The sequence below is a fragment of the Apaloderma vittatum genome, unplaced genomic scaffold (assembly GCF_000703405.1).
Source record: "Apaloderma vittatum isolate BGI_N311 unplaced genomic scaffold, ASM70340v1 scaffold20495, whole genome shotgun sequence".
In the NCBI taxonomy this organism is placed as follows: Eukaryota; Metazoa; Chordata; class Aves; order Trogoniformes; family Trogonidae; genus Apaloderma; species Apaloderma vittatum.
In genome coordinates this window covers 24955-52013 of record NW_009716778.1, presented here as the reverse complement: position 1 = coordinate 52013, position 27059 = coordinate 24955, and the positions used below count along the sequence as shown (strand labels likewise).

At 43.7% G+C, this 27059-nt stretch overlaps 1 protein-coding gene across 1 annotated transcript in view; it reads right to left on the bottom strand.

Moving 5' to 3' along the window:
* Positions 1–15329, bottom strand: part of LOC104274130 (protein tweety homolog 3-like) — a gene marked incomplete at its 5' end in the record, with an annotated part of 33747 nt that extends 18418 nt beyond the window's left edge. The window contains 8 exon segments of the mRNA XM_009869670.1: positions 2671–2746; positions 3080–3152; positions 5695–5790; positions 6597–6817; positions 7456–7567; positions 14521–14596; positions 14599–14677; positions 15276–15329. Of these exon segments, the coding sequence (XP_009867972.1) occupies positions 2671–2746; positions 3080–3152; positions 5695–5790; positions 6597–6817; positions 7456–7567; positions 14521–14596; positions 14599–14677; positions 15276–15329 (787 nt within the window).
* Between the last annotated feature and the right edge of the window lie 11730 nt (positions 15330–27059).

The window sequence follows — 27059 nt, the reverse complement described above, 5'->3', positions numbered from 1 at the left end:
ATGGCAGCACCTAGCCCAGGAATGCCACATGTCCATTGGCCAAAAGCAGATACCTAGGTGAGGCTGAAAACACAAGTGTCCTCTCAGCCCAACTTCAGCTGAAGCAATTCCCAAGGTGTATGGGACTCCTACGTATCTGGCAGGTAGTCCATTGAAGAAGAATCCATTGGGAGTTGAGACCCTCCATCCATTCACACTCTTAGACACCTCTTTTCCGAACTGAAAAAACTCATGGTTGGGTACACTCTGGTGAAACCAGCTGGAGCAATCTTAAGGTGTTTCTGCCTCATCTGTCTATACTGCTGCTAACGTTAGAGAGCATCAGCCAAAAAGCAAAGGCAGTAAAAAAAGAAAGTGTGAGGAGTCTAAGCCCTAGAACTAGGAGCCTTCCAACAGGGCATCGATGCTGGTTCCCAGTTGCCTGTCCTGTCTCCTCGAGCTCACCACTCTCCTAAACATGGCTCAACTGATCACAAAGCAGCTGCTACAATTCACAGCCATTATTGGCTTTTAAAGGAGCCAATATCAGGATGAAAGTGTCACTGAGCAGTACCACCCTGCAGTCCTCATGTCATGACTCCCCTTCCTGCTCATGTGCACAGGACAGTCCCAACACCGGGGACCCAGAGCTATTTCCATAGCTTCCCGACCATAAACTATGACACAGCAGTGAAAACCTACATGGGAAGGCAGAACATTTGATCATCTCCCAACCAGCTGCCTAGTGCGATAGCAGGCTCAGAAGTTAGACTGATTTCCTTCTGAAAAAAAGGAAAAGGCGCTCACAAATGCTCAACGGCTGCCTAACAGCAGGGAGCTGACACACCAGCAACCCACGCAAGGGGCCATCCGTCCAACTCCAGCCTGTGACAACACCTGCTCTTCCTCCTCTTCAGCGGTTCCCTCAGACCCATTCACTGTTATTTATGGAGTCTTAACAACTGTTATAGCTGGAGGTGTTGCCAGAACAGAGTCTGATTTCACCAAGGGGAGCTGGCTGTCCCTGCTGGGGGAAGCAGGAGGGGGGACAGGATGTCACTCACTGTTAGTCTCTACATGAATGATACTGATTAATGACAAACTGCAGGAACCACGCAGACAAGGACGAGTGACACGGAGAAGTAGCACAAAGGGGCCTTTCTTCAGTTTCCCAGGGCCAATCTAATTGTTACCAAACATGGTCCAGAGCTGATTTGGGTTACCACATCATTACAGCACACAGCTGGCACTAGCGTCAGATATTTCCCCTTGGCCTCACTGACCCATTTGCCTCCTTGAACAACTCGAGGTCTAGCTTGGGACTTGAAGCCACATCTTTGCACCTTCACAGCCAAGAGAGAATTTTCACCTTATGTGACATTAAACATTCAATCTCCTGTGGCATTTCTTTGTAACAAAGAGAGCTGCCTGGCTCTATACTCTCTTTCCCAGGAAATCAATAAATAAGGCATTCCAAAAATAAGCTGCAGGGTGGTAACATCAACCTGTGGATACTCTTTCATACTACATTCTGCTTTCGGATATAAACATTTCTTATTGCTTCCAGTCCCCGAATCCTCAGCCATAGCAACATCCCTATCAGTTAGTTACACAATAAGAGGCAGCATTTGGCGAAGCACAGGGCCATACGTTACATCTTCTGCAAACAAGGCAAAGATTCTCTGATTCCAGCAAATAAGAACCAAGAAAAACAAAGTCTCCTTCTGCAAATCAGTGTCATTGTTTGTGTTTTATCATACACAGAACTATATCAAGGAACTATCAGGGGGAAAGACGGTAGAAGAAAAGTTAACTTTGTTACCTAAGCAGCACATTCAGCCCTGAAAAATACCGTTCCTTTTTAACACTTACAGCAGCTCTGCCAGCAGGTACCCAACCACCTTTGTGTTAAGCCATAGTTCTCAAAGTCACTTTTCACCTCATGAGGTCCAAATTGGAGGCACTCCTCATCTCATCAATCACTTCAGTCTAAATTAGGAGCAATAAACCCCAAAACCATCAGTGTTTCAGCTGGATGCCACTGTGGTGCAGACATATTGCTTTCAACAGAACAGGATAAACAAGGCAGTCAAAATGCTGTATTTATAACAGAAAGGGAAACTCATACTTCAGGGCTATTTCCATTCACTTACCCTTTAAATTAGCTTTAAAGAGACTCCTATTTACAGCCAACCATTAAGAGAAAAAAACATACATTTGTTGATAACAGATAGAAAAATAAGTGTTCTAGATTAAGGAATACAGACTCAAGAGCAAGTTTTTAAAATGACAAACTGCACACTGCTATTGCCACAGTTCTGTCATCCAGGGAGGAAAAAAAGATTCAAGAGTGCTCCATTCAAAGCAAAATAATCCAAGGACTTCTGTTTTGTCTTATCAGTTATTTCTGTCTAAGAGCCAGGACAGAAGAAAGATTTTAAAGGGTCTTCTGGCCAAAATAAAAAAAAAAAAGGGAAAAAAAAGAAAAGCATACATGTACATTTCTGATTGGGGTATAAATGCTTCTTTGGGAAGAACACTGGTTTTCCAGTGCTCCACACACATGCACTTTCCCCACTGCATGCAAGCTCCTCTGCTCCAAACACAACTCTAAGTTCTCAGCCAACGCCACACTGCCACGTGACAGCCGGTGCTGCAGCACCCGGTGCCAAAGCCAGTCCCAGCACTTACCAGCACTGAGCACCGCGTTCTCTTCAACCACTTTGGAGACATAAGCATCGGGGTTAATACAGAAGTCACTGGAGCCCTAGGTAGATGCAAGACGAAAAGGAATATATAAAACATCAGCATCAAAGAGCAGCTGAGCCAGATTAACACCAGGGAACCCTCTACTCTCAGGGTGTTTCAGTAGCTGAAGTCTCTCATCGCCGTTCCCACGAGCGCTGCCTTACACAATCACAGCAGTACTGGCCAGAGTACCATACCACAGAGGAAGGAGTGGTTCTGTACTTTTCATAAATGGAAATTGCTACGATAGTTAGAGGAAGACACGCTATAAAACAGGCACAGCGTAACATCAGTCTCGTGTCTGATAAACCTGCAGCGCAGGGTGAATGGAACTTGGATCAGAGCCACTTACCACAGCGACAGCCAACTCCAGACCCAGGGATCCCCAGCTGACAATCAGGGCAAACACCCCAAGCAAGCACACCCTGTGGGAGACAGACAGATGGCAGATGTAGAAGCTCTGATTTCAAGCAGATTGTTTCACAAGATGTGTTATTTGGAGTTCAAGGCAACTACCAAATCCAAGAAATTATCGACCACTGTATTTTCTGATAAACCAGCACATTTTCTATGTCATGGACAGCAGCAATCAGAAGAGTTTCAGTCCAGCTGTAACTGGCCCTGGTGCTGGAGGGGAAGGAAGAAGAGGGTGGAGCAAAGTCTTACCCTGCTTCTAGCAGGGAAGCCAAACGCACAAAGACGTAGGGGTGGCTATAGGGAAGGCAGATGGATGACTACAGTCCCTTAGTTTTCACTATTTCTATTCTGGACTTTACTTTCCAAGCCCAAAGATATTCAAAGAAAAATACACCACATCAAAAAAAAAGACCACAAACATATACTGATTCTAAATTGGATAAATCCCTCCTGTTTCTAGAATAAATGAGGTTATCAGGTGTAAACACCGCATGGCTACAGATGCCAGGAGGGAACACTCAACCCATTAGGACACCTGACTTTGGTTCCATCTGAACAGCACCTAAGCATCCCATAAAGCCCCAGGGGAGAGAGGGTCAGCTGCCGGCAAACAGTTCAGAGCAACAGCTTAGGTGCCTAACATGGCCACATGAGTCCATCTCCACACAGAGTTAAAAGTTTTGTTCTGATAGCTGGACCTCATTACCCACAGAAGTGGTGGGAAGTATCTGCTGCCAGGCAGATACAAGGCAGTGGGAGGACAGAGCAGTGGTCTCGGGTGATGTTCAGTAACAAACACACCAGTGGAAATGGCTTTTGCACTTCCACAACCAGCGCACCAGCTCTTCACCTCTGCTGTCGGTATGAATGCTAGAGATATTTAGACTAAAGTGCTCCTCAACTCCCTCAGGTATGGGGATGCAGACTAATAAGCAGTTTCGTTTTCTGTATCCCTGTCTTCAGAGTAAAGAGACACTGGCTTGCTCTCTCCGGGGTGCTCTTTGCTTCAGGCTCTGAAACACAGGTAGGTTCACTCCCACCCATAACCTGAAGAAAGCAAAACCCTGTTCATAGTTAAAATATTCGTTATTCAAACTTAATGCAAGCACCTCTGTGAGGAAAGGATGTATTTCTTTTCTGCTATATTTTTCTCATTGAAAAGTAGAGCTTTAAAAAAATAAATCTATGGGTCTCCATTTTTTAAAAAAAAAAAAACAAAAAACAACTATCCCTCAGTTTGCCAACTTATTTTAATTCTGAGACATTCTTATTCCATACATGGATCTGTGGCTCATCTTGCAGAAGTAACAGAACTTCATCAGACTGACCTCTGCACAGCACTCTAGAATAAGATGCTAAAATCTTTATTACGCTTTTTTCAAATGGATGCAAAAGTTATCAGCCATAGATCAGCAAGGTTCTGTGATTTTATGACATAAGGACAAGATGGCTTAGTGCCTCCAGCTGAGCATGGTAATCAATAGAACACACTTGTGGTTTCCCTTTAAGTGAAGATGACTGGGTCAGTAACTGATCACTTGCCTAAAAGATCTAAAACTGGCATTTCACCATCTTGCTTGGCTGTGAGATGCTTGCTTCTTTATGTCATGTGCTCCCTTTGGGGAATGCCTTAATATGAACTTCTGGCTAACAGGGAATAAGACTCTAATTTAAACCCTGGGTTTACCATCTGTGCATACACTTGGACTTTTGTCTGTATAACCTGCCAGGTATGAAGTCATCTGGCAAATAATAAACCTGAAGACGCATTCCAATTATTAATGGCATCACCATGTACCAGGATAAACTCTTGGCTTTGTCAGTTGTCAAACTGTCACTATGTTTATGATACCAGCATCTTTGCCAAATATGCCAAGCTAAACCAAGCTACAAGATAGGGAGAGGAGTATTTTTTCTTGTAATGGGGCCTGAGCTTGGTAGCACACGTGGTGCTTTGTAGAAATAAGATATGCATTAACATTGCAGTACCATGGCAACAAGACTCCTCCTCAGAACTGTACAAACCAGTGCTTGTTCTCAGTTTAATATTTCTTCAGGTGTGACGGCCAAAGGTAAACAAGATCAGATTGTGACACAAAAGGCACACTATCAGGCTGTGGAGACACAAGCAATGCTCATCATCGATTAACAAATGCCTGCCTAACTAGAGAATTAAAGGGACACTTTTAAAGCCTGTAAATTTAAGGGAGGATAGTCATATCACTCTCTCCCAGCAAACAGAGGCTACCAGTGCTACCCTGTGAGAGGCAGACTGCCCAAATAAGCTCCTTGTCTTTGATGCAAAAGCAAATGGACACCAGTATTGTCACTTTTTATAGCTCAAGAACCTTCCTGTGAACATCTCTCATGTAGCCCTAATCCTACCCACAGATATATGCTCTACAACATCTCTCTATACTGAAAGGCAAATTTCAACTGTTCAGTCTCAGGAGTCCTTGAAATCAACTGACAAGGAGTTCAGAGGTTTAAAGTAGCAGGCACTTGCACTCAGCTGACCTTCCTTCACGCACTGCGGGTGTCAGGACTTACCCCATAAGAATGGCCCTGGAGTTTCTAATGAGGCCAAAGAGCACCAGCAAACAAATCAGGACATGGAACAGGAGCAGGCCCAGGTATCCCAGCCATCTGTAGCAAAAAAAACCAAAAAAACCAACACATACGTCTGCAAAGGAAAACTGATGTCTAAAAGGCACAAGAAGCCAGTGTAACTCAGAGGAAGAAAATATGCCTCTTATTTTCTTCCAAGTAAAAGCCACCACTAACGATTAATCTTCAGAGAACTCTGGATATTTGCTGGGTGTGGAGTCAAGGCAGGCAAAAGCATTTACTCATTACACCCAGAAAACAGTTTTTCAGAAATGAGACTGCTAATCTTGTTCTAGTGTAAAGTTATAAGCAACTGGACCCGAGGAGGTGAAGAAGAGGCACTGCAGCTTCTTGAACTTCCCAGGCATTTGTTAGACAATGCTTCAATTATTTATTCCACATGTGTGGATGGAGGCTTTCTTTTGTGGAATACAGCTGATGCAATCTTTCATTAACTAAGTTAAACAAAAAGGAATGTTATGGTGTAGTGTTAACTTACGGAACTAATGCAGTTTTCTACTCTGATGTGTCACACAACTACAACACACTTACTAGGACACAACAACAGCCAATTCTGTGACTGTTTTTTTTCCTCGGTGTTAGAACACAAAGTACAGGGTTTTTTTTTTTACATTGAGAATGTTTCCTTTTAGCTGGTAATAAACACAGCTCAGTAAGAAGTTGTTTCATGCATTTTGCTGTAAGGAACAAATCAGCTGGGTGAGCCAAGAGCATTTGCAATAATACATAGAGCCTTTGGCTCAGCTACCCAGAACATGCACATCATTGCTGCAAAACATGCAAAAACAGATGCTACAACCACTACGCTCCAGCACGCTACACACCTGTACCAGTCATAGAGGTCAATCTGAATTGCCAGCTCTTCCAGAGACAGCTCTTCATTCTTCCAAAAGGGGATCTCAGTTGTTTGTCTGACCAGATTATCCAAGAGACCTTGTAGTTTCTGGATAACGTGCAGGTAGTCTGTCTGCTTTGCAAACATCTCCTCCAAGATGAGCAAGTTTGGTTCCGCTGTTTGGTTCAGGGCCACTGCAGTATCTAGTACCTACAGGACGGGAAATAAAAAAGAAAGAAAGGAACAAAAAAAAGAGAAAAATAACTAAAGGACAGAACATCAAGGAAGTAAAAGAGGATTCATTCTTACTAGCAAGTCATGGATAGCTTCCAGCTTACCAGTCCTCTGTCTTAAGAAGCTCACACTGCTTACCTTTCAAAAGCAACTTAAAAGGATCTATGGAACGGATGGTTTGCAAGCAGTCCAATGATGGCATCTCAGCAGAACCTTTAACACAGGTATACCTTTTGCAGCCATCAGGGTTGCAGTTTGATACCGTGAAATTAGAGGCAGCACAGGAACAACTGATTGTACTAAAATCTGCTAAAAGATATGTCTGCTTTGGCTTGCCTCCTCTTCCGGGTGTGGAAGGGAGCGGATCAGAAGCTGTTTTTAAACCTAGCAAAGAGAAAACTTCATTTAACAAGCTGTGTTTGCTTTGATATTTTTAGAACAGCTGAAGAAACCACCACTCCATTAATGGAAACTTTAGCACATCTCTAAGCCCAGAGACAAATAACAAAACCAGGAAGAGAGACAGGCACAGCCAGAATCCAGAGAAGAGGTGCTGAGCAAGTCTGCTCATTCCCACACTCCCCATTTGCCCACGTGTCTCTCCTAGCGCTTACCCGGTCTTGGACGCCTGCCACGGTGCGGTTTGCATGGCGGAGCGAGTACGTGAGCCGGTGAACGCCGTCACTGGTCTCTCCATTCCCATAGAAGCCAACAGCAATTCCAGCACTGCAGAGAAAGCAAGTAAGAAAAGAGGAGAATTAAAGCTAAAGGGAAAGCTACGTAACGCACAACTTTCCGCTACAGTGCCCTTGGTAGTTGCATCAGCACTTTCCACATAAAGGGAAACTAATTCTCTGTATGGCATCCATATGAACAACAGTGGAACACCATCCCTTCTCAAAATACGTTTCATTTATGATATGATAATGAAAATTCGATAGAAAACTGTTAGAGAGTTCAGATCTAACCATGGGCAACCAGGAATCCAGCCAGCCAAGTGGGTCTCCAGTGGCTCCTGCAAGAGCTGCCGTTGCTAGGTCAGGAGACACACGCCTTCTCTGGACATGAAATACAGATTGTTACAATACATTGTTTTGTTTTAAAGCAGGACACAAAGACTCTGCATTGACTACTTGTCCACAACGGTGATTCCTCGAGATACACTTTCCATGCCCTCTTCTCTACACTGTGAAATATCCATGAATGTCATCTATCTTGATTTATATTTCCATTAGAAGTATTTGTCTCACACTGATTTAGAGTACTGGGAAGGAAGGCTTAGTAACTTACTGGGACAAAAGGCTTATTTACTTTTAAATCAAGCAAATTTCAAGCTTGTAGACACAATTCAACTCCAGCTGCTTAGCAAATTACCACCTATCAGCTGGTTTGCCATAACTGTCCGCACATATCAGTCTGTCCCAATTATGAACTAAACCATATTAGTTTAAGCCTCATGTAAAGGAGGAGGACCCTATAAATGAGTTTCAACCAGGAAATTGTCTCATTCAAGTCAGTGATACCTCCTGTATTAAGACATCACTGCAGAAACTTACAGTTCATCTCCTCAAACTCATTTTTTCTAAGAGAGCAGGAAAGAATTTGTGAAGGGGTCACACACCTAAACACAGGGCAAACATTACCAAGATACAAATTTCCTATTCACATGCCATATTTAGCCTCAGAACACCCAGGGTCTTTTCTAGGAAGGTTCTCAAGACACCAAGGCTGTGTTTGTGGTAGTGGAAAGGAAGGTGGTGGTGGTTTTGGTGTAAATCTAAAGTTACTCTGGATGAAACATTTAGTTTCTTCACAACTTTGTGCTGGGACTATAGCACTGCCCTCACAGAGTTGGTCTGAAAGAAGAATAAGAGAGGAAGGAAACAAGCCAAACAGCCTTAAGAACAAGTGTAGTGCCTTTGTTTAACAGGAAGGGTCAACTAAAGGCTGATAGGTGTTATGCACCACCATCACTGGCTGGGAAATGAACCCAAGCAGGCAGGCCACAGCAGGCTTTGTCTAGATGACAGATCCTTGCACAGATTTGCTCTGGCACATAAATCAATCTGCAGCCCAAATGACCGCTTCTGTACTCACACCTCTCCTGCAGGAAGACAGCACCCCTCCCTCCTTCGCTGGGCTCATCCACTTCAGAAAGTATGAGCCAAACAGCACAGTTCACCTGGTTGCATTTCTACTTTCTCCTAATATACACAAGAAATGGAAGCAAAGATCATGCACTGGAAGTGGAGACACTATGAAAATCTGTGTCAGCCTCAGAGTTTTTCCAACAGTTGAATCTCCACAAATGATAGACCGCTTGGCCCATAAAAGCCTCAAGTGAACAATCTTCCAGGGACAATAGGCAGCCTGCATCACATACGGAAAGACAGGCAGTAGTTACATAACTCTGAATATTTTGTGTTAATACAAGAACTCGGTCTTGTTCTTCACAAATACTATTTCTCAAATATTTTCCTAATGCAAATGATGCTGATAATTCAAGAGAGAAAAGCCCTCTGCCTTCCTCTCTGGTTGTAGCTATTATCAGAGCTTGATAACACATGCCTAGGGGCAGGGGGGTGGAGAGGATAAAAACAAACACACACACGCACACTCCCCCTCCTCCTGAATTACAGAGATTGCAGATCCAGAGCTATGCCCAGGATAAGGCAACTCAGCATCCCATCACTGCAATCAAAAACTTCTGGCTTGAGTTATCACAGCAAACAAACTCAGACTTTCACTCTCCTGAGCAGCAGCAAACTTCAGCATTTTTTTTCTACTACAAACACCAAATAAATTCCAGAACATTCCCGGAATTGAACATGCAGATCTGCAGATCACCCTTTAATTGGTGAGCAATTTTTATTCAGCCTGTTACAGCTACTAGGACCCTATTCTTTCAGCAAAGACTTGGTAAGTGCCCAAACTTGCTGCTTGGCTCTCAGTATTCCCAGCACAGTAGCAGTGCTTTGGTGGAAAAGACTCAGAAACAGCAGCAGTCATCTTGTTCTTAAACAAGTCATCTTGTTCTTAAACAGCTATGTGCATCAGTCATGTATGAAGTGCTAGGAACTACAGGCAAATTACTTGAAACTCGTTGCCCTGTTCAAGGCAGAACTACCCCAGCAGTCACCCACAGGATTCCTACTCAGCCCGGAATGAACCTCAGCTTCAACCACCCAAAACCCTCTCAGCACAGTCATTACTCCTGAAAGAAAACACTAAGGCAACAGGAATTGGGATAAAAGCCATTTAATTCAAGCAACAAATTCCTCCAGCTACATGTGTCGCACATTCACCAGAAACTACACATAAAACATTAATTATTCCATCACTGCCCAGCAAAAGCCAGCTCTACATTCCCACCCTGTGCTAGCAAGGGCCACTTACATAGTCATTCCTTCTCCTAGGAGCAAGCTGCACAGCTTTGTGGCAGTTTCCCTTCCTATGATGCTGGAGAGGGTAGGGAACCACCCCTGAAGCCCCAAAGCCCAGGTTGGGGGCAGCTGCCCGGACTCCTGTTGTGACTGCGTGGGGGGGGAATCTGGCAGTGGGGGAAGAGGAGAGAACTGCTGCTGTTTGCATTCGGCTCTATCTAAATCCAACAGTTGTTTCAAATCCCTGCCTACACACACTGGTATAAGTTGCTATTGTTTAAAGCAGATTTAAGGATTTGCACTAGTTTTTAACTACCTTTTACTTGATTAAAGGGAAGCAAAGAGGCTCTTTCTGTTTAAGCGCATTCTTTCAAAGTAAAAATAGATCAACTCATCTCAACCCAACAGCGTAAGTTGCTGATGTCAGGACAAAGCACATGGCTTCTTGCACAGAGCCCAGAAGTCTCTGTAGCCTAAGATATAGCAGATCCACTTCCCAGTACAGGACGACAAAATCACCACCCAATGGGGAAGCCTGCATTGCTGTCACGCAGCATGGATACAAAAACAGCATTCCCAACTGACAGAGCTCTTTTCCACCCTAGCACCCTCTAGAAGATACTCCAACACATTTTCAAGTCATCTCGACTTCTGCTCTTCTTGCTTCTGTCACACTTCCCTTCCTAGGGCACGCACACACCTCTCTCCTCCTGAATCCACACCATCCCATCCTCAATTCTTTCTCCCAAACCTACCTTTGTCAGCCTCCTGTCACTCCCCTTACCCCCATCTCTCCCCCAACTCACTCACAATTTGAATAAAAATCTTTAAAAAGTCAATCCATCAAGCTCTTACAGGCTATTTAAAAAGTTGCTCCTGCTCTTCAATGCAGAATTTAAAAAAAAACCTTGGCTACTTGGCCATTTTAGAAGTTTTAGGAAACCCACTTAATCTTAAGACAAGAAAACACTGCGCTCCTGAGCTTAACAATATCATCACTGGTTTGACGTTTCCTGTTTGTATGGCAAGAGTCACAAGGGCTTAGGACATACCTTGATGAAAAAAATAGAAAAAAAAATCAAGCGTAATTCTGAATTAGTTTGCAACATGACCTGCAAAACAAAATAAAATGTTTTCTGGATTACACGAAGTATAGCAGAGTGTTCATCTAATACAGAGAATGTATACACACCTTCTGGTGGAGAGATCCTCCTGTTGTAATCCCCATGCACATACAGTGAAAATCCCTCTCTGGGTACCCAGTCACCAGTCTGAGAAGATGAACACTAACGATTCACATCACATCCTCCAGAAATGAATAATCTAACTACACCAAGTCATCTTTAATTACAGGAACTTCATAAGGAGAGCCCTTTTTAGACTTCATGTTCTCAGGAGGAATGTTAATTTGTCTGTCTAATTACTACCTTGCACTTTCGCACCAAGGGAAGGAGCTATTACTGGCACTCGAGAAAGCAAGTTTTCACCATCTATTTGTACCCATTTCTTTCAGGTTTCCTCTCCACAAAGTCTTCTACCCACCTTCTGAGCTGAGCTCTCTTCTGGGGGAGCTACGGTCACCTAACTGGTGGATCAGATGGTATAACACAACTCCCACTACACAGAAACCAAACAAAATTGGTGAGGACTAGAAATGAACTAGTATTCAAGGAATAATCTAGGCAAATCATTCCTGCAGCTTTGTGGCTAGAGCAACTGGGAAGCCTCATTAGCGAGACATTTTGTTGGAGAGCTCCCGTTAACCAGTTACGCCTTCCTGCTGGCTCAGCATCCTCCTTTTGGCTCCGCAGGAAGGGTCGAGTCATTAGGAAACAGTGATCCACAGCACTCAGCAGCATTCACAGCACAGACAGCCCTCTGGGATTAACTACTACCTAGATAAGCATGTACACGGCACAGTTGGACTTAACCAGAGTTAACTGGTTCTCAGCTAAGAAGACAATAGTTCACTTCATAGTATTTAGCAGACCAGACCAGCTGCTGTCTGGAACCTCTTGCTGCTTCTGCCTCGCACCCAGGTCAGCCTACTGGCAGGAACAGCCTCACTCCTCATCACTCGGAGACATAACAGCAGCTGCTGGTCTGGCACTTCTGTTAAGTGTAGTGCACAGCTAGGACAGGGCATATCCAGTAGACTAATCTTTAGCTGTTGGTATCTATCTGGGACTTTCTGCTAGCATAGATTAGGTTCCTCGCTTGTTGGAAAGTGTATCTGCATTCCCCGTGCCTTTTGGTGCCAGCTGGTTTGAGTGCACTGCCACGTCCAGCTGCTTTAGGAAGGGCAGAAGAACTACCTCAGCTTTGCAGAAGAGCAGCAGTGCTTGCACAGCACCTTCCCTCACCACAGATGGGACCAACCTGCTACTGCTCAAGTGTGCTCACTTCAGAGTGGAAACTTAAAACTTGAATATGTCAAGACAAAACTTTTATCCAGTATTACTGCAGATTCAGGTAGAATCTTAGTTTTAAGGATACTCATGCATTTAATGCTTGCAAAAAGAAATGATACACCAATGATGAGAACCAATGGTTCAGATTTTGAGGAAACCTAAGCAGTTTTCCAGCTGGTGGACTTGACAGAGTTGCATCAAGTTCACCAGAATTTATACGCTGACCTTCCAACTTTAAATTGACTCAAGCACGCTCTGGGATGCATGCAGAATACCTCCTTCTCACCCTTTCTGCAACTGAAAACAAACACAGCTACCATGCTCCGCAGCAGCTGTCTCAGACACATATGCTGCAAAACAACAGCTAACAAGAGCCTGTAGCAGCATCACAACTATAAATAGCATCAGCCAGAGCTCCTGTAAGAAAGGGTCAGGACCACAGCACTTTCAGTGGATTGGAATGGATGCAGCTGAAGCTCTTGAGATCAAAAGAAAGGTGAACGAGGCTGAGATTTCCTCTTTGCAAGTTTTTGTCTGGTTTGCCTTCCCATTCCAGGCATCAGCAAAGCACAGAAGAGCTCCCTGCAAAGGCAGCAGTGGCTAATACTCTAGCTTTCCTCCTCAACACTGAGCCCCTGCTTCTACAGGGAAATACATTCCCAGCTGCTAAACTCACAACATGCCTGTTCTGCTGGGTTTGTTCCAGTACTTCCGGAATTTTCTGTTCTCATACGTATGTTGCTCGAAAGAGCAAATCCACAAATGCTTTAGTAGCACAGGTAGCCGCTGAACAGCTAAGCCTGGCCTTCAAGGAACATGCTCACCTCCAGAAAGATCCCCTACAAGATCCACCACCTGTCAGCAGGTTAATACAAAAAGTGAACCAGAACACATTGCAAAACACCATCTTCTTCTTATCACCTTTTTGAAGGTGCAGGGGACTGCTCTCAGCCCTGCTGAGGAGGAACTAAGACCACTCGGAGTGTTGGGCAAGAGTAGATGATGTTTGGAATTGATAAGAAATGCAGTGCTCAATCTCAGGGTGTATGCTCATAGAACTCAGATTATTCATTCTGCCTAAATCAAAGAAATTAAGTCCAAGGCTCCTTCCAGAAGTTTGCAGACATGTCTCGGATTTCAGGTACCCCATCATTAACTTTTCAGGAAATGAGATCCTCATCTGTGCTGACTAAAAAAGGGGAAAAGAAAAAAGCGACCTTTAAAGACAAAATGTAAATTCCCTCCTTTAAATTCCTTCTGCACACGTTCTCCACTACGTAATATTTCTTGGTTTTCAGCAACCCTTCTTTCCGTCTCACCTCTAAAAGCTTCTGTTGCTCAGTCACAACATGAAACATTGCTGACACTAGCACCACTAACAACCCTTGGGGATGGCATATGAGTACAATGAAATGCAGCAGTGTCTTACACAGGCTGCAAAATCCACTCCAGTCAAATACCGATACTTCCAAACCCAAAAGAATCATCTATGCCTCTTTCTTTCTAATCTACTCTCCCACATAGAATCTGGTGTCCAAAAAGAATGACTAAGAAGTCTCCATCCAGATCCGATAAATATTTCAGCTGTATCCATTCTATTTAAGCGATAAGCTCCTGAGGGTACAATGCCCTTGATTTACCACTTGCAAAGTATCAAAGAGTAGGACATTAGCTATTCCTTTTCACATTGCTCAAACCATTAGGCAGTTCAGCAAGTGGCAGAAAGAAGGAAAATGCATTGCAGATATTTAAAACACAGATACAGCGAGTGGAAAGAGGGATTACTGCCAGCATTGACTAACTACAAGCACAGCAGACTGAAAACGCACACACAGGATACACTGCCCTGGGAACAGGGAAGATTCTTTTCAGGCATCAACCATACCTGCACACCAGGGTTGCAATAATGACGCACCACGCCGTGCAGCAGCAGTCAGCATTTAGATGTTCTTCGCTTTTTCCAGCCAAAACGAGTAGAACAGGAGGAAGAGCAGGTCGAGAGCGAGGCAGGAGAGCGCGATGCCACCCAACAGCAACAGGGCCTGCAGAAAACAGAGGCGGGTGTCACATTCGAGCGCAGCAGGGGACGTGAACCAGGGCCCAGGTGTTTGAGGGCTCTGCAGTAAGACAGTGCTGAAGGCGTATCTTGAAACCAAGCTGGTTTGTGTGTTTTGTGCATTTTTACAGTATAAACAGGAGATTTTTAGCCCCACTTTTTCCCCTATCTGCATTCCACTCAAACCACGTTCTGTACCTAAGCAGTAAATAACCGAGCCATTTCATCTGTCCTGGTATACAAACAGCCTATGTGAATCAAGGAGGGTTTCCTCTTTACTCCTGATAAGAGATCAGCAGATTTAAAGAAAAAAAAATAAATAAAAATTGTTCAGCCAGCTGCCTCTATCTGTACAGTTCTTTAATCTTCATGAATAAATATGCCGGCTTATTCATTAGAAATCCAAGTGCATGAGTGGGTTTGAAAGGAGGTGGAATTTATTATACATGCATGAGATTGACTTTTAAAAAAAGATGAATCCCCATGCAATGCTTCAGTTCAAGGCAGACCTAGAATAAATGCTCAACCTCTCCGTATACCATCCACATATATAGGTACAACAAACGTGGAAGCTATAGACACACCGGCTTGAAGCTGTCACAAGCCGAGTTGTTACACCTATTTCGAGTCAGATGTTCCTGGGAAAAAGAGAAGCAGTTAAGTGTTTAACTCTGTTCCAATTTCTTTCTATTCACAAAGTTGCAGTTTTGGGTTTTGGCCAGAAAACAATTTTGTTAAATAATTTTTTTTTTAAAAATAAATCCATTCTAAGACCAATTCCAGCCACACCTTCCCATGTGAATGAATAAAGTATTTTACTCATAAGATTTTTCTGGATAAACCCTTGGTGCAGTGACAAATGCAATCTTATTAGAAATTACTTAAATATCTGGAAAGAGCCTAAGTCACCCACTGCTGCCTCAATATCGTGAAGGAGATGTAGATTGGTATCAGCAAAACTAAAACAAAGGATTGGTGGGGGGTTTTTATCAGTATCTCTTTTCCTCCCCAAGCAGAAATTCCTTAAAGAACATTTATATGCTTCCTCCTGATTGAAACAATAACTTCCTCCCGGTCAAAGAAACGAAACAAAGAACGCTGAGATTAAAGCAAGATTCTCAACAAAACTGGAGACTATTTCTAGTTGGGTCTGGTAGTAACTTGCTCTTTGCAGGTTTTTCTTCCCCCTTCTTTCCCCCCTAGCCTTCTCCGTAGGTACTCCCAGCTGAGTTATTATCCTGGCAAACTATACGAGCCACACAACTTTCCAGCCAAGCAAATGTCAGCGTGTACAGAGAGTAGGGCCCATCGCCATATGTAACAAGGTTCACGCTAGTTTAACCTCACTGCTGCATCACAGATGCTCCACGTATCCACGCTCTGTTTGCCCTCCCAGCCTTGAGAAACCCACCCAGAGCCCACCACGCGCACCGAGGTGGGGGGAGCTTACAGGTGCTGCTTTCCCAAAATAACCAGCAGAAACGTGGCCCCGTTGCAGAACGTGAACTTTGGGATCTCTACCAGAGAAGAGTGGGGGTGGCAGGGAAAAAGCCCTATCCCCTTTTCCCAGGATTAGGCCAGCTGCTGTGTGTGCTCTTTGAGTTCCTGAGCAGAAAGAGGCCTTCGAGAGGGAAGCTGCGCTGGGAGCCCCACGTTCTCCCACTTCTGAAGGCCTGCCATGTACGAGCACTCAATACTAATTTAACTAACACATTTGGCATATCAAAGCTCCTCAGGGATATTCTTTATTTTTTAAACACGTCAGGCTGCTGTAATGCAAAGCTTTCCTGCACTGCTCGCCTGCACTTCTTTCTTCACACCCTCAACCTTCCTGCATATGCGAAAAGGCATTACTGCTGGAAAGACAAAGTCAGCCGAAAACATCATCCCAGCATGTCTTCATTAGCAAGAAAAAAAAAAATTAAAAAAAAAATATCTCACACTGCAGCTCCAGATGTAGGGGAACAAGCCCCTATTAAAAGGAAATACTAAAGAGAAAAAAGAAGAAAAAAATAAAGACTGCCATGCAGCAAGCAACCTGAAGTTCCTGCTTTGAAGGGACACTTAATATATGCCTTAACTTATGCATCTGGCCAAAAGGACTTGGCTGGCCACTATACCATGATCTGAGTTTCATTTTCCAGAGAATATTTGTTTTCCATTAATGGCTACGTGCCATGACAACAAGTGAAATCATCCAGCAGAGCAGCTATTAATCTTTCTGACTGATGAGTCAGTTTAGGACCCAGAGAGTGGCTGGCAGCGAAAGCCTGGTTGCAACCAAAGATATGCCTGCGCCTGCCTGTCAGGATTAAACAACAGTATTTTAAAAAGGGGGGTTGAGGCTGCGTAAACCCTCAAACACTCTATCGTGCAACAGTAAATCTGGGACCCGGTTATCCAAGGCCATGTTATCCTGAGTAAATGTAAAATTATGCACTGGGCCTTTTGCCACAAGAGAGCATCCATTCGTCTTTGAACATTTGCTGAGCTATCAGAACCTTTATAGCAAATGATGCATGAACTGCCCTTACAGGAAAATGGAGACAACTTGGAGGAGCAACATTTTACCTCTGTGCTGACACTAATGGCAGAAGTGGAGACAGAGCAGTCCGTGAAAATGAGTGTAAATCCAAGCAGTATCAGCCAGACTGGCAGTAGACAAAGCTACAGTGTTAAGAAGCACTTTCAAAATAAAAGTGAGCAGCAGTACACAGGGGAGTAATCACCAGCAGCACTGCTAGCTTGGAAAGACACCACCAAACCTGAACACACTCAGTCTTTTGCAGGGATGGTGCTCGACAGCCTGCCGCAGTGTTAACAGCCTTTCTCGACCCCGGCTTGGTTGCCAGGATTCATGGTATTTTCTGTCTCAGTGGGAGTAAGACTTTTCCTACTTATTTCAAGGGGGGAAAAGAAAAAAAAACAAAAAAAAAAAAAAAAAAAAAAGAAAGAAAAAAGGGACAGAAAACATCTAGGTCCCCATGCACAGAAAGGGGCACCTTCACAATAAGAAACAGAGGGCACAGCAAAAACACCCCGCACAAAAATACCCAGGGGCTGAGAGCTCTTCCATGGGGTATGAGGGCATCCATAGGTGCTGATATTATACCTACAGAAATATATAGAGATCAGCCTTCAGTTAGCCCAATCCTCTCCGAGACCATGCCTTATGCTACTGTGGATCAATTAAACCAATATGAAACCTTGTCTACTGAATGAAAAATCTCCATTCAAGACATGTGTTCTCAGCTTCCAAGTTCCCAACTACGATCCACACCATTAGTTACCTGAATATATCTGTGGATAGTGGTCCTGCAAGGCTAATTTTAGCTGCTGAAACTGCACTTAAGAGATATAAACTCCATCCCATCTTACATAGGTGTAAGATCTACATAAAAAAAGAAAAGGGATATACAAGATGCATTTGAGTGTATTTCCTTAGAAGGAAAAGCTTAAAAGAAAAAAAGAAAAAGCCATGGCATACTGTAAATGCAAGAGGTAAGCGTTGGGTTGCGCTCATGTTAAGTGTCAAGGTTTAGTAGTGCCTTCAGTGCTGTTTGTTTGTCACACAGCTGTACAGAGGAACATTGGCTTAGGGACCCTTCCTCACACCACCATGTCCCTCCTGCCATGAAGGTTACTTCGACATAGCGAGCAGCTCTTCACGTGGAAGAGACAATAGCTCTGTTTGGATAGCACTGCTATTTTACTACTAGTTAGAAAGTCCACTAAAACCTCATTAAGAAACTTGACAGCAAAGCTGAAGCCTTCAGATGGCTCCTGAAAAGCATGTTGCTTTGGTTTTAATTTTCCATCAATAATTTTCAAGTTATTTTATCCTGAAACTGCATCACTTCAACCCACAGGACAAAATAGCAACAGCTTTCGAGCATCTCAACAACACAGCTGTCTTAATCATTTCCAGATTGAGAACTGTTTATAGCTCTACCTTAAAGTTAGCTTTTGCCAAAAGAAAGCTTTCCATTGAATCTGCAACTAATGCTCCTTCTGGATTTCCATGCAGTGACTTGATATTTTGACAGTAAGACAGAGAGAAGAGGTTAAAGGAGTGTGGGAAGAGAAAAACGTTCACCCAGAAGAACAAATGAAGCAAACTGGGCTGCTGCCAAAGGAGCACTCATCTCTATTTATTCCATGAAGGACGGAAGTCTTCTTAGCAAGAAAAGAAACTGCTGTGGGATAGTGTCATGCCTACACTACTTCCTACACCATTTTTTTTGCAGGCTTCTCTGAGAAGCTTACATACTCATAGATAAGTAACTATGTCCTACCAAACTGATTTTCTTTTTGTCGTGCTGGCAACACAAGAAACACGCTCTGACCCCTTCATCAACTTGTTCTGAACATGCGATGTGTTCAGAGACTTAGTTTTCATTTCTGAAAAATGCTGTACAAGGTGTTTGTTGAGATACTTAAGTGTCTCAGGGTGTCACTCATCCCACAGCCTCTACAGAAGGGTGCAGGCTTTGGGAGGGAACACAGCCAACTGCATATTGGCAGTGATGTGGGGGGAGGATGTGGAAACCACCGCTGATCTCAGCACTAAACCATCCATATCTCCTCTGCCCGGGGGACAGGCCTACCCAGGCCAATTACTGTACTCAACGCAGTAGAGGAGCAAGGCTGGGCAGGAAACGTGCTGTGGAAGAGGCTTTTCCCACGGTACAAAGATGTATTCTCCTGCATGAGGGATCCCTCAGCAGCATGGAAGAGCACCATGGAAACAGGTTCCACCATCTCATCTACTTATACAGATACCTCCCAGAGAAGGCACGCTGTTAAGGAAGTGCAACAGATTGTACATAGATAGATAGATTAGATATAGATAGAGAGATAGAGACGTAGATAGAGAGATATATTTAGGGCAAGTCCACACTGCAGCAAGCAATATAGGCCAACGCTTTGCCTTTAGCTTCACTTGGCTATTGGCTTTCCTTTATGGAGATTATGTAATTTTTTTTTTTTTTTTGTAAAATCACTTGAAGACAATACAGAAGACACATTAGAATAAAATAGATCTACAGCTGAAACATCTCCTAGCACAACTAAATAGCTCAAATCTATTTAACCAAGTTGGTTAAATAAATGGGCTAGCTTTCTCAATGCTGAGAAGCTATCTACACAGGCAAGGACATTCCACAGTCAAGTGGTATTAGAGCTGTGGACTACAGCCACTTTAATTACAAATGAGTGTTCACACAGGGTTTTAATGTAGTTTAACTAGAATGGCTTTAATTCAGTGTAGTTTAATTCGCTTTAGTGCATTTAAAGTGTTTTAACTAATCTGCTTTGAAATTATTCCTTCAGTTAATTCAGATTAATTTCTCAAGTGCCCTTGTGCAGGCAATGACTGAGAACAAGGTTAGTCTGATTAAATACTCATCATTTCCTCTATACTAACATTCTGACCCCTTATTTCATAATTAAAGACTTTCAGCACTGTCCAATCCACAGAAGCCACTAGTGCAGAGGCCCAGAAGCCACAACCTGGCCAATGCCTGGTTTCCCGCAGTAACTACCATGCAATGCCATCAGCGTCAGAGTTTTGGGAGCTGTGCTTAAACAACACACGGCACAGGTACATCTGCATCCTCAACTTCTACAGGCTACATGGGGGCAGGTGCTAGAATTCATCAGAGCATCTCACAAACCAAAAAGAGACCGAAAGCACTGACTAGAAAGAATTTGCTTAACAATTGGGTTGGATTTTTTTTTTTCTGCCCACAAATGCAGATCTTAGCTGTGCTAATCAGCAGTGAACACTGGAGTCCCATTGGGTTGAAGTCAAATAACAATCCGTTTATTCCCTTAGCTGTTACCAACTCGGCAATCTCCATCTTACACAGCAAGGAAACATTCCCAGAGGTAAGGAGGTTCTCTAAATTGGATGTTCTTATCCCTAGTTTCTCCATAATGCTGGCTGAAAGCCTCTATGCACTACAGCAATGAAAAGAATGAGACACTCTCACCAAATTCAGTTTCCACTGACAGGTCCCCACAGACTAAATCTTTATTAAATGAGGCTTAGCTCAGAACTGGCAGCTTGTCAAATGAGCATTCTCACTGAAAAGGCGGATTTCCTTTCTGGGGATTCTGCAAATTCCCTTGCAGGGCTCTGAAAAAAAAACCAACCCACCACGGATGCATCAATGTTCATACAGGTTTTTGCCCCAAATCCCAGACCTGCAAAGTGTGTAAGGAATCCTCTTGGGAGCAGGCTTTTGGGCAAAGTTAAAACCATCAGTTAACTTTGTTTAAAAGCATGAATTAGATAAATATTTGGAATATTGAGGCAGAGGGCACTGGAAGGAGAGCTGGAAGAATTCGGTGGGTCTCTTGCACCACTCGTGTCCACACTCAACTTGCCCAGCTCACCCACAGCAGATCTGCACAATTTCACCAGACATTCCTTTCCCGCAACAGATTAGCTCACACATTCCTGCCCAACAGCAGGTCCTCTGCTCGAGGTTTTTTAGAAATAGCTTTGCTTTATTGGCTAAAAAGCTGTGCCATCCATTAAAGTCTTAAAACACAAACTCCCCTCTAAGTAATTTTCCAGCAAACTGGATAATGGAAAGAAACCCCGTGCTATAAAGGAAGTATGAATTTAATGGTCGTACAACTCAGGCATAAGCAAGCACTGCCTGCGTTACCTGGCTCAAGCCCAAGTGCTGTTATAAATTCCCCTGCCAAGACAGCTCCCCATCCCCAGCTCTGCAGCAGGAGCTCCTGCTGGCCTGGAACTCCCTGAAGGCAAGATGTGGCACTGCCAAGCTGCTTGTTGCATGTGGGCAGGAACCAGGGCATGTTTGCACAGCCCAGCACATGAGCTAGGCAGCACTGGTGCATTAAAATAAATAAAGAAGCAGGAAATGCTTAGGCCTAAAGCCCAGTGACTTAATCCAATTTCCATCCTTTTTCCCTTCCCCCTCCTACAGCATGGGCTCTCAGAGACAATACACTTCATTTAGAGGGAGAAAAAAATATCTCTGTACCTATCCTTGCACATTATCAAGCAAAGAGCTGGGACACTACACAGTTTTTGTTGTTTTCTTTTTTTTTTTTTAAATATCTATGCTGACCATGCATGCTCTGAAATGGACACCAACCTCCAGGATTCCCTTTCAAGATTCCAGTTGTAAGGAGTCTTGTGCTTTACTGCAGGCTAGCTGCTCTTTAGCCTTTGCTGTTTCTTACTAGATATGGTTTGAAACTCAAGTACTCATACTGCTCCTGTGAAATTTCAAGAGTTCTCCAGATACAGGGTCTTTCAGTACAGATGATTACATGCATCATCTGCAAATCTCCTGTTCCTCTGTAGGACCTATACCTTGTCGGACTGGATTAAACGCTGTGTTTAGGTTCACAGCAGCTTCTTGATCTTATTAATCACCTCCCCTTAAACCAGCCAACCAAATCAGAAGAGATCAGCTGCTACAGAGTTTGAAGACACTGAGCTCAACCCTCAGCTCTGATGTCCAGAGCAGGAAAGCCCTGGCAGGGCCGTCACTGCAAGCTGCATAGCCCCTGCAGTGCCCCCTTAGCAGGCTGTCAAGAGTCTGCTTTGAGAGAGGCTTTCACACACCAGTTCTGCGTGGAAAATGACAAGCAAGGCACAGGATAGGAAGTGGAAGGAGAGTGGCAATCACTAGAGTCACCTCTAAATGGAACAGAAAACAAGAACTTGTCCCAGTTACGGAAACTTTACCCAAAGGAGCATCAATCCATCAGCAGAGATGGCAGCGTTTCCATAAGCACAACTGCTGTAGATGATGGGGTTCTGCTCACTCCTCCTATTTTATTTTTTTTTCATTATTTTGAACCTGCTGGCTTGTCTCCAGTGATAAAGTATCACATCACTTGTGTTAGTTCAGAAGTTTTGCTGGACAAAGAAGATTTGTTTGGACTTCTTAGCACTGTATGCATTCAGTTGCACAGGACACAAGCACAGACGTCCAGCACAAGCACTCCCTTTCTTGCTGTACTCTTCTGGCATCTTCTCTATGCAGCTTGTGACTTGCAGACATATCAAAGCAGCTGAGAGGAAAACAGTTTTTGAGTATGGCCACCTCCCGTCTACCCCAAGTGATAAAAAGCCCACACGGTTTCCAAATTTGTCTCAAAAATTTCCACATGAAAGTAGTTCATTTCAAGAGAAGATATTTTTAACCACTATCCTTGGACTGAAACGATGCTGGAAAGCCAGGGCAGGCTGCCTTTCACGGCTTTCCACTACGGGACCGTGCACGTCGCCTCATTCCTTTCGCAACATCACTGCAGGCTTCCACCGCCAAGTAATTCTGGTGAGACTGTAACCAGGATTTGGTAAGGCTCCCTCATCAGGCCCAAACAGGCAGGGAAGCTTTAGGGAGAAGCAGCAACTTTACACTTGGTTCCCAAGCACTGCGTGCAAATAACATGGTCCAACATCTCTTCAGACCTATCAAGCCCATTTTTGAGAAGACTATTCAGGTAGAACAATGATTTATGGCAAGAGCCAAAAGTGATTCTCAAAGAACATACCTCTTTTTTTTTTTTTTTGACCGAACACAGGACCACAGACAGTATGAGGACACCCAAGAGACATGAAAAAATTCAAGATAAATGTAGAAAGCATGATCATCACCAGGCCAACAGAGTTGTGTCCCTGAATCATTTGCAAAATGATGTCTTGCTCAGAAAATTCTCAATTGCAACCTCGTTGCAGGCACCTTTTTAATTCCATTTATATTTTAGGAGCTTTTGTGCCATGCATTTACTGCTGCACACTGTGTTCAAGTGTAACATTTGCTGCATTGAACCACAAAAAAAGCAATGCAGAATAATTTGAGAGAGAGTACAAATTGGAATGAAATCTCAAACATCATCAAGTTGTTACTAATATTAGACTTAAAAGGCAACTTAAGGTGCTTGCCATATTTATACAACTTGTTTCGTATCATTAGAACCACAATTTTTTTCCTAAAGAGCAGCTATTAGAAAAATGCTTAAGGCACAGTAAGAAGCTCTAGCATACACTTCAGCATTTAGAGGCACTTGTGTTTGAAAAAAAAAAAAAATAATTAGAAGGAAAAGAGATACTTTCTGGCCAAGATAGCAAAGCCACTGCAAATGGCCTCACAAACTGCTTCTTTTAGCACCAAATGGACAGGAAGCTAAACTGCTATACTGAGGTATAAATGCAATACGTGTATCAGGAATTGACTAGGCTGGTGCTATTCAGGTGTCTCTAACACAGAGATCCATCTCCAGTTCGTGCTCAGTTTGCAACCTGAAGTCAGACTCCAGAATCGAGAGCGAGGAAAGGGGAAAAAAACCAAAACCACCAACGACAAAACAACAAAAATAAAACCAGGGCACTCCATTTCCATCGATATTTACCCCTGTTCAAGTTCACTGGCAGTTGTCTACCCGACTGAAGCAGGCTAAACGGCTGTTTACACAGCAAAACCGGGCTGGTCCATGATACACATTAAGCCTACTCCTGGGTGAGAGAAATAGCACTCTGTTAGATTAGCAAATGACACTGGCCCAGCTGCCCTGACGGCTGACCTCTGGGAGGGGATAAAGAGCAAAATCAAAGTCAAACTGCCCTACATCTTTAAAAAGTCCCAGCCTATTGTGCTACAGCTAGCAGTCCATGGGATGTCTTCCTTAAAATAATTTGTATTTGAAGTCGGCTTTAATGCAGTGTGTCAGTCGTGCAGAGAGGCTGCAAAGAACTGGAAAGGGGCAATATCCCATAGGGATCTCCTCTGTAAGTTAGGGAAGGAGGAACACAGACCTCTGACCCATGTATTGACAGGGGACCTCAACTGACCTTCTTGTGCAAACAATGCAAATGTTAGAGACAAACAAGTGCTGTGCTTCTCACCATAAATTTAGTAGTCTTCAAAGGGGAAGTTGAGACTACAGTCTACTATTTAAAAAATATTAAAAAAAAGGAAAAAAATAAAGGAAGAAATCCCTTCCTTCAGCTTAGAAGCTGTGTATGTCCCTGCCCCAAAAGAGGCTCATTCATGTGCAGGAAACATTTCCACATCTAGTTTTCCTTGGGTTTATTCTGGGATTTTTCTAAGCACTTTTTTTTTTTCTCCTTTCTTTAAAGATTAAAAAAAAAAGCTCTAAAAAAAAAAGAAACAAACCCCAAACTCTCAGAGACAAAGACAACCAATATTCACTATTGAGAATCTTCAAACCCAGGAAAAAAAAAAAATACCATGGAGAGACTAACAGAGGAAACGGATCAAAAAAAACTATCCGAGCTAGCCAAGACCCACCACAGTCACAGCTGGAGCCTGTGTTTCTGCACCACTGACAACACTGGGAGCATCATTACCCACTTCTCCGCTCAGTGCCGCAGCCCGCGCGAGGGAAGCGGCGCAGCTCAGAAAGGCCTCACGCAGGCTCCTTGCCAAACGCCGAGCAGGGATTAGGGCCTCCAGCAGCTATACTGAAGGGAAATACAACTTGAATAGAGATGCTTTCTTTACAGCTTTCCCCAAGAAGCGGTGCGGAGCTGCAGATGGCCCTCTCAGCAACCAGGGCAAAGTCAGATGCTGCCCCCTCAAGAGCAGTGTTCTGGCAAGCGGCCGCAGCCACTTCTGCTGCCCAGTCGGCACGCTGAGGAGAAGGGAAGCACACACACTTAAAATTCACCTCCCGACCGCCATTCCCGAGAACAGGAAAACAGATAATAGTAGATACACATACAGATTAAAAAGAAAACAAAACAAAACACCCAGCTGCAAGTCAACTACGGTGCCACAGCATGTATTTACAGAGGGCACCGCGCTTTGCGGCTTCAGCTCTGAGTAGCTCTTCTCACGGCTGCTCCATCTCCCCACGGGGTTGGGAGAGAAGGAAACTGCCTCGTTTCCACTTAGCAAAGCTGTTCAGCTCTCTCAGGCCTTGCTCTGCCTGCAAAACCAAAAGTTGTCATGGACCACTGGCCTAGGAAAAAAAAATTAAAAAAATTTAAGTTCTGGGTTCCGCTATTTGGAGACAAATCCATCTCACTTTTAGCTTCCTTTACCACAAAGTTTTAGGAAGACATAGGGCTATTCTGCTCTAATAGCAGTTACATCAGTTAGAAGAAGCGGATGTTTGCACCCCTGTGTCCTAACAGAATTTTCCATCAGCTGTTCTGCTTTCCTAAGACAGATACATCATTTCCACTAGAAATCAATGCACTTTATAGTCAAACTAATACACACACAGCCCTCCCTCAGAGATCCTTCTGCCCTGCTCACGAGATCAGTCCTGGTAGAATTCCTCAAGCTCCCGGCGCAGGTTTTCATTCAGTTCATCAATCCTTCCGAACCGCACCTCGAGACTGATTTTTCAAGAAAGTTCCCAGAGCTCTCTTAGAGGTCCTGCCTACACTGATGTCATGGCTCTATTTAAAGAAGGAATATCCCACTGAAGTGGTTTATGATATGCTCTGGCAGGACAGGTTAGACAGAGCTAAATCCCATTTAAGCTACTTAAGTTGCTTTCCCCCTCTTAAGTCATCTGTCAAATGCTAGCCCTATACGTGGCAGCCAATTATCAAACTGGCTTATCAAGAGTCATGCTTAAAACACCAAACAAAACAAAAAAATTCAATCATCACACACATGAGGAAGAGAAACTGGGGCAGTGTGCTGTTCCAGTAACCTCCTGGGATCCCAGAGGGTGGAGAAGGCTGGTGATTAGCTTTTCATTACAGTTAGAGTGTAACCCACTTGCATGCCACTGGGATGGACTTTGATAAAGATAAAATAAGAATGACTCCTTTCTTCACATGTTCATCTTGACTATTTTGAAAGGACTACACGGAGAATATGTGAATGTAAGGCCAACTTTTTAAATAGAGATTCTATTAATGGGAGGGTGTAACTGCGGGGGGGAAGCACTGTTTGGCCTTAACTCAGCATCCCGTGGAGAAAGGGGAAATCAGCATTCAGTCATCTCCTTTCCCAGTAATTTGAAAATAGGCAGAGCCCTGAAAGATTAATTCCCACAAATGTTACACGTCCACTTTTAAAACTCCAGTTTTACAGCATCACTTCACTAAGCCAACATGCTACTGTTAAGAGATTTCAGAGACAAATCTCAGTTTCACAGATTCCATAAAATAATAGAAAACAATAGGCTGGGAAAGACCTCTGGAGGTCACTGTAGTGCAATCTGCTGCTAAAAGTAGGGCTAATTTAGTAGATGGGGTTGCTCAGAGAATTACAAAGTCAAGTTTCGAGTGTCTCCAATGGTACAGTTCCCAAAGCTTCCCCTTAGTCCCTGCTCCAGCACTACAAAGAAAAATATTCATAAGTAATTGCAATTCCCCATCACAGCCTGGAGTT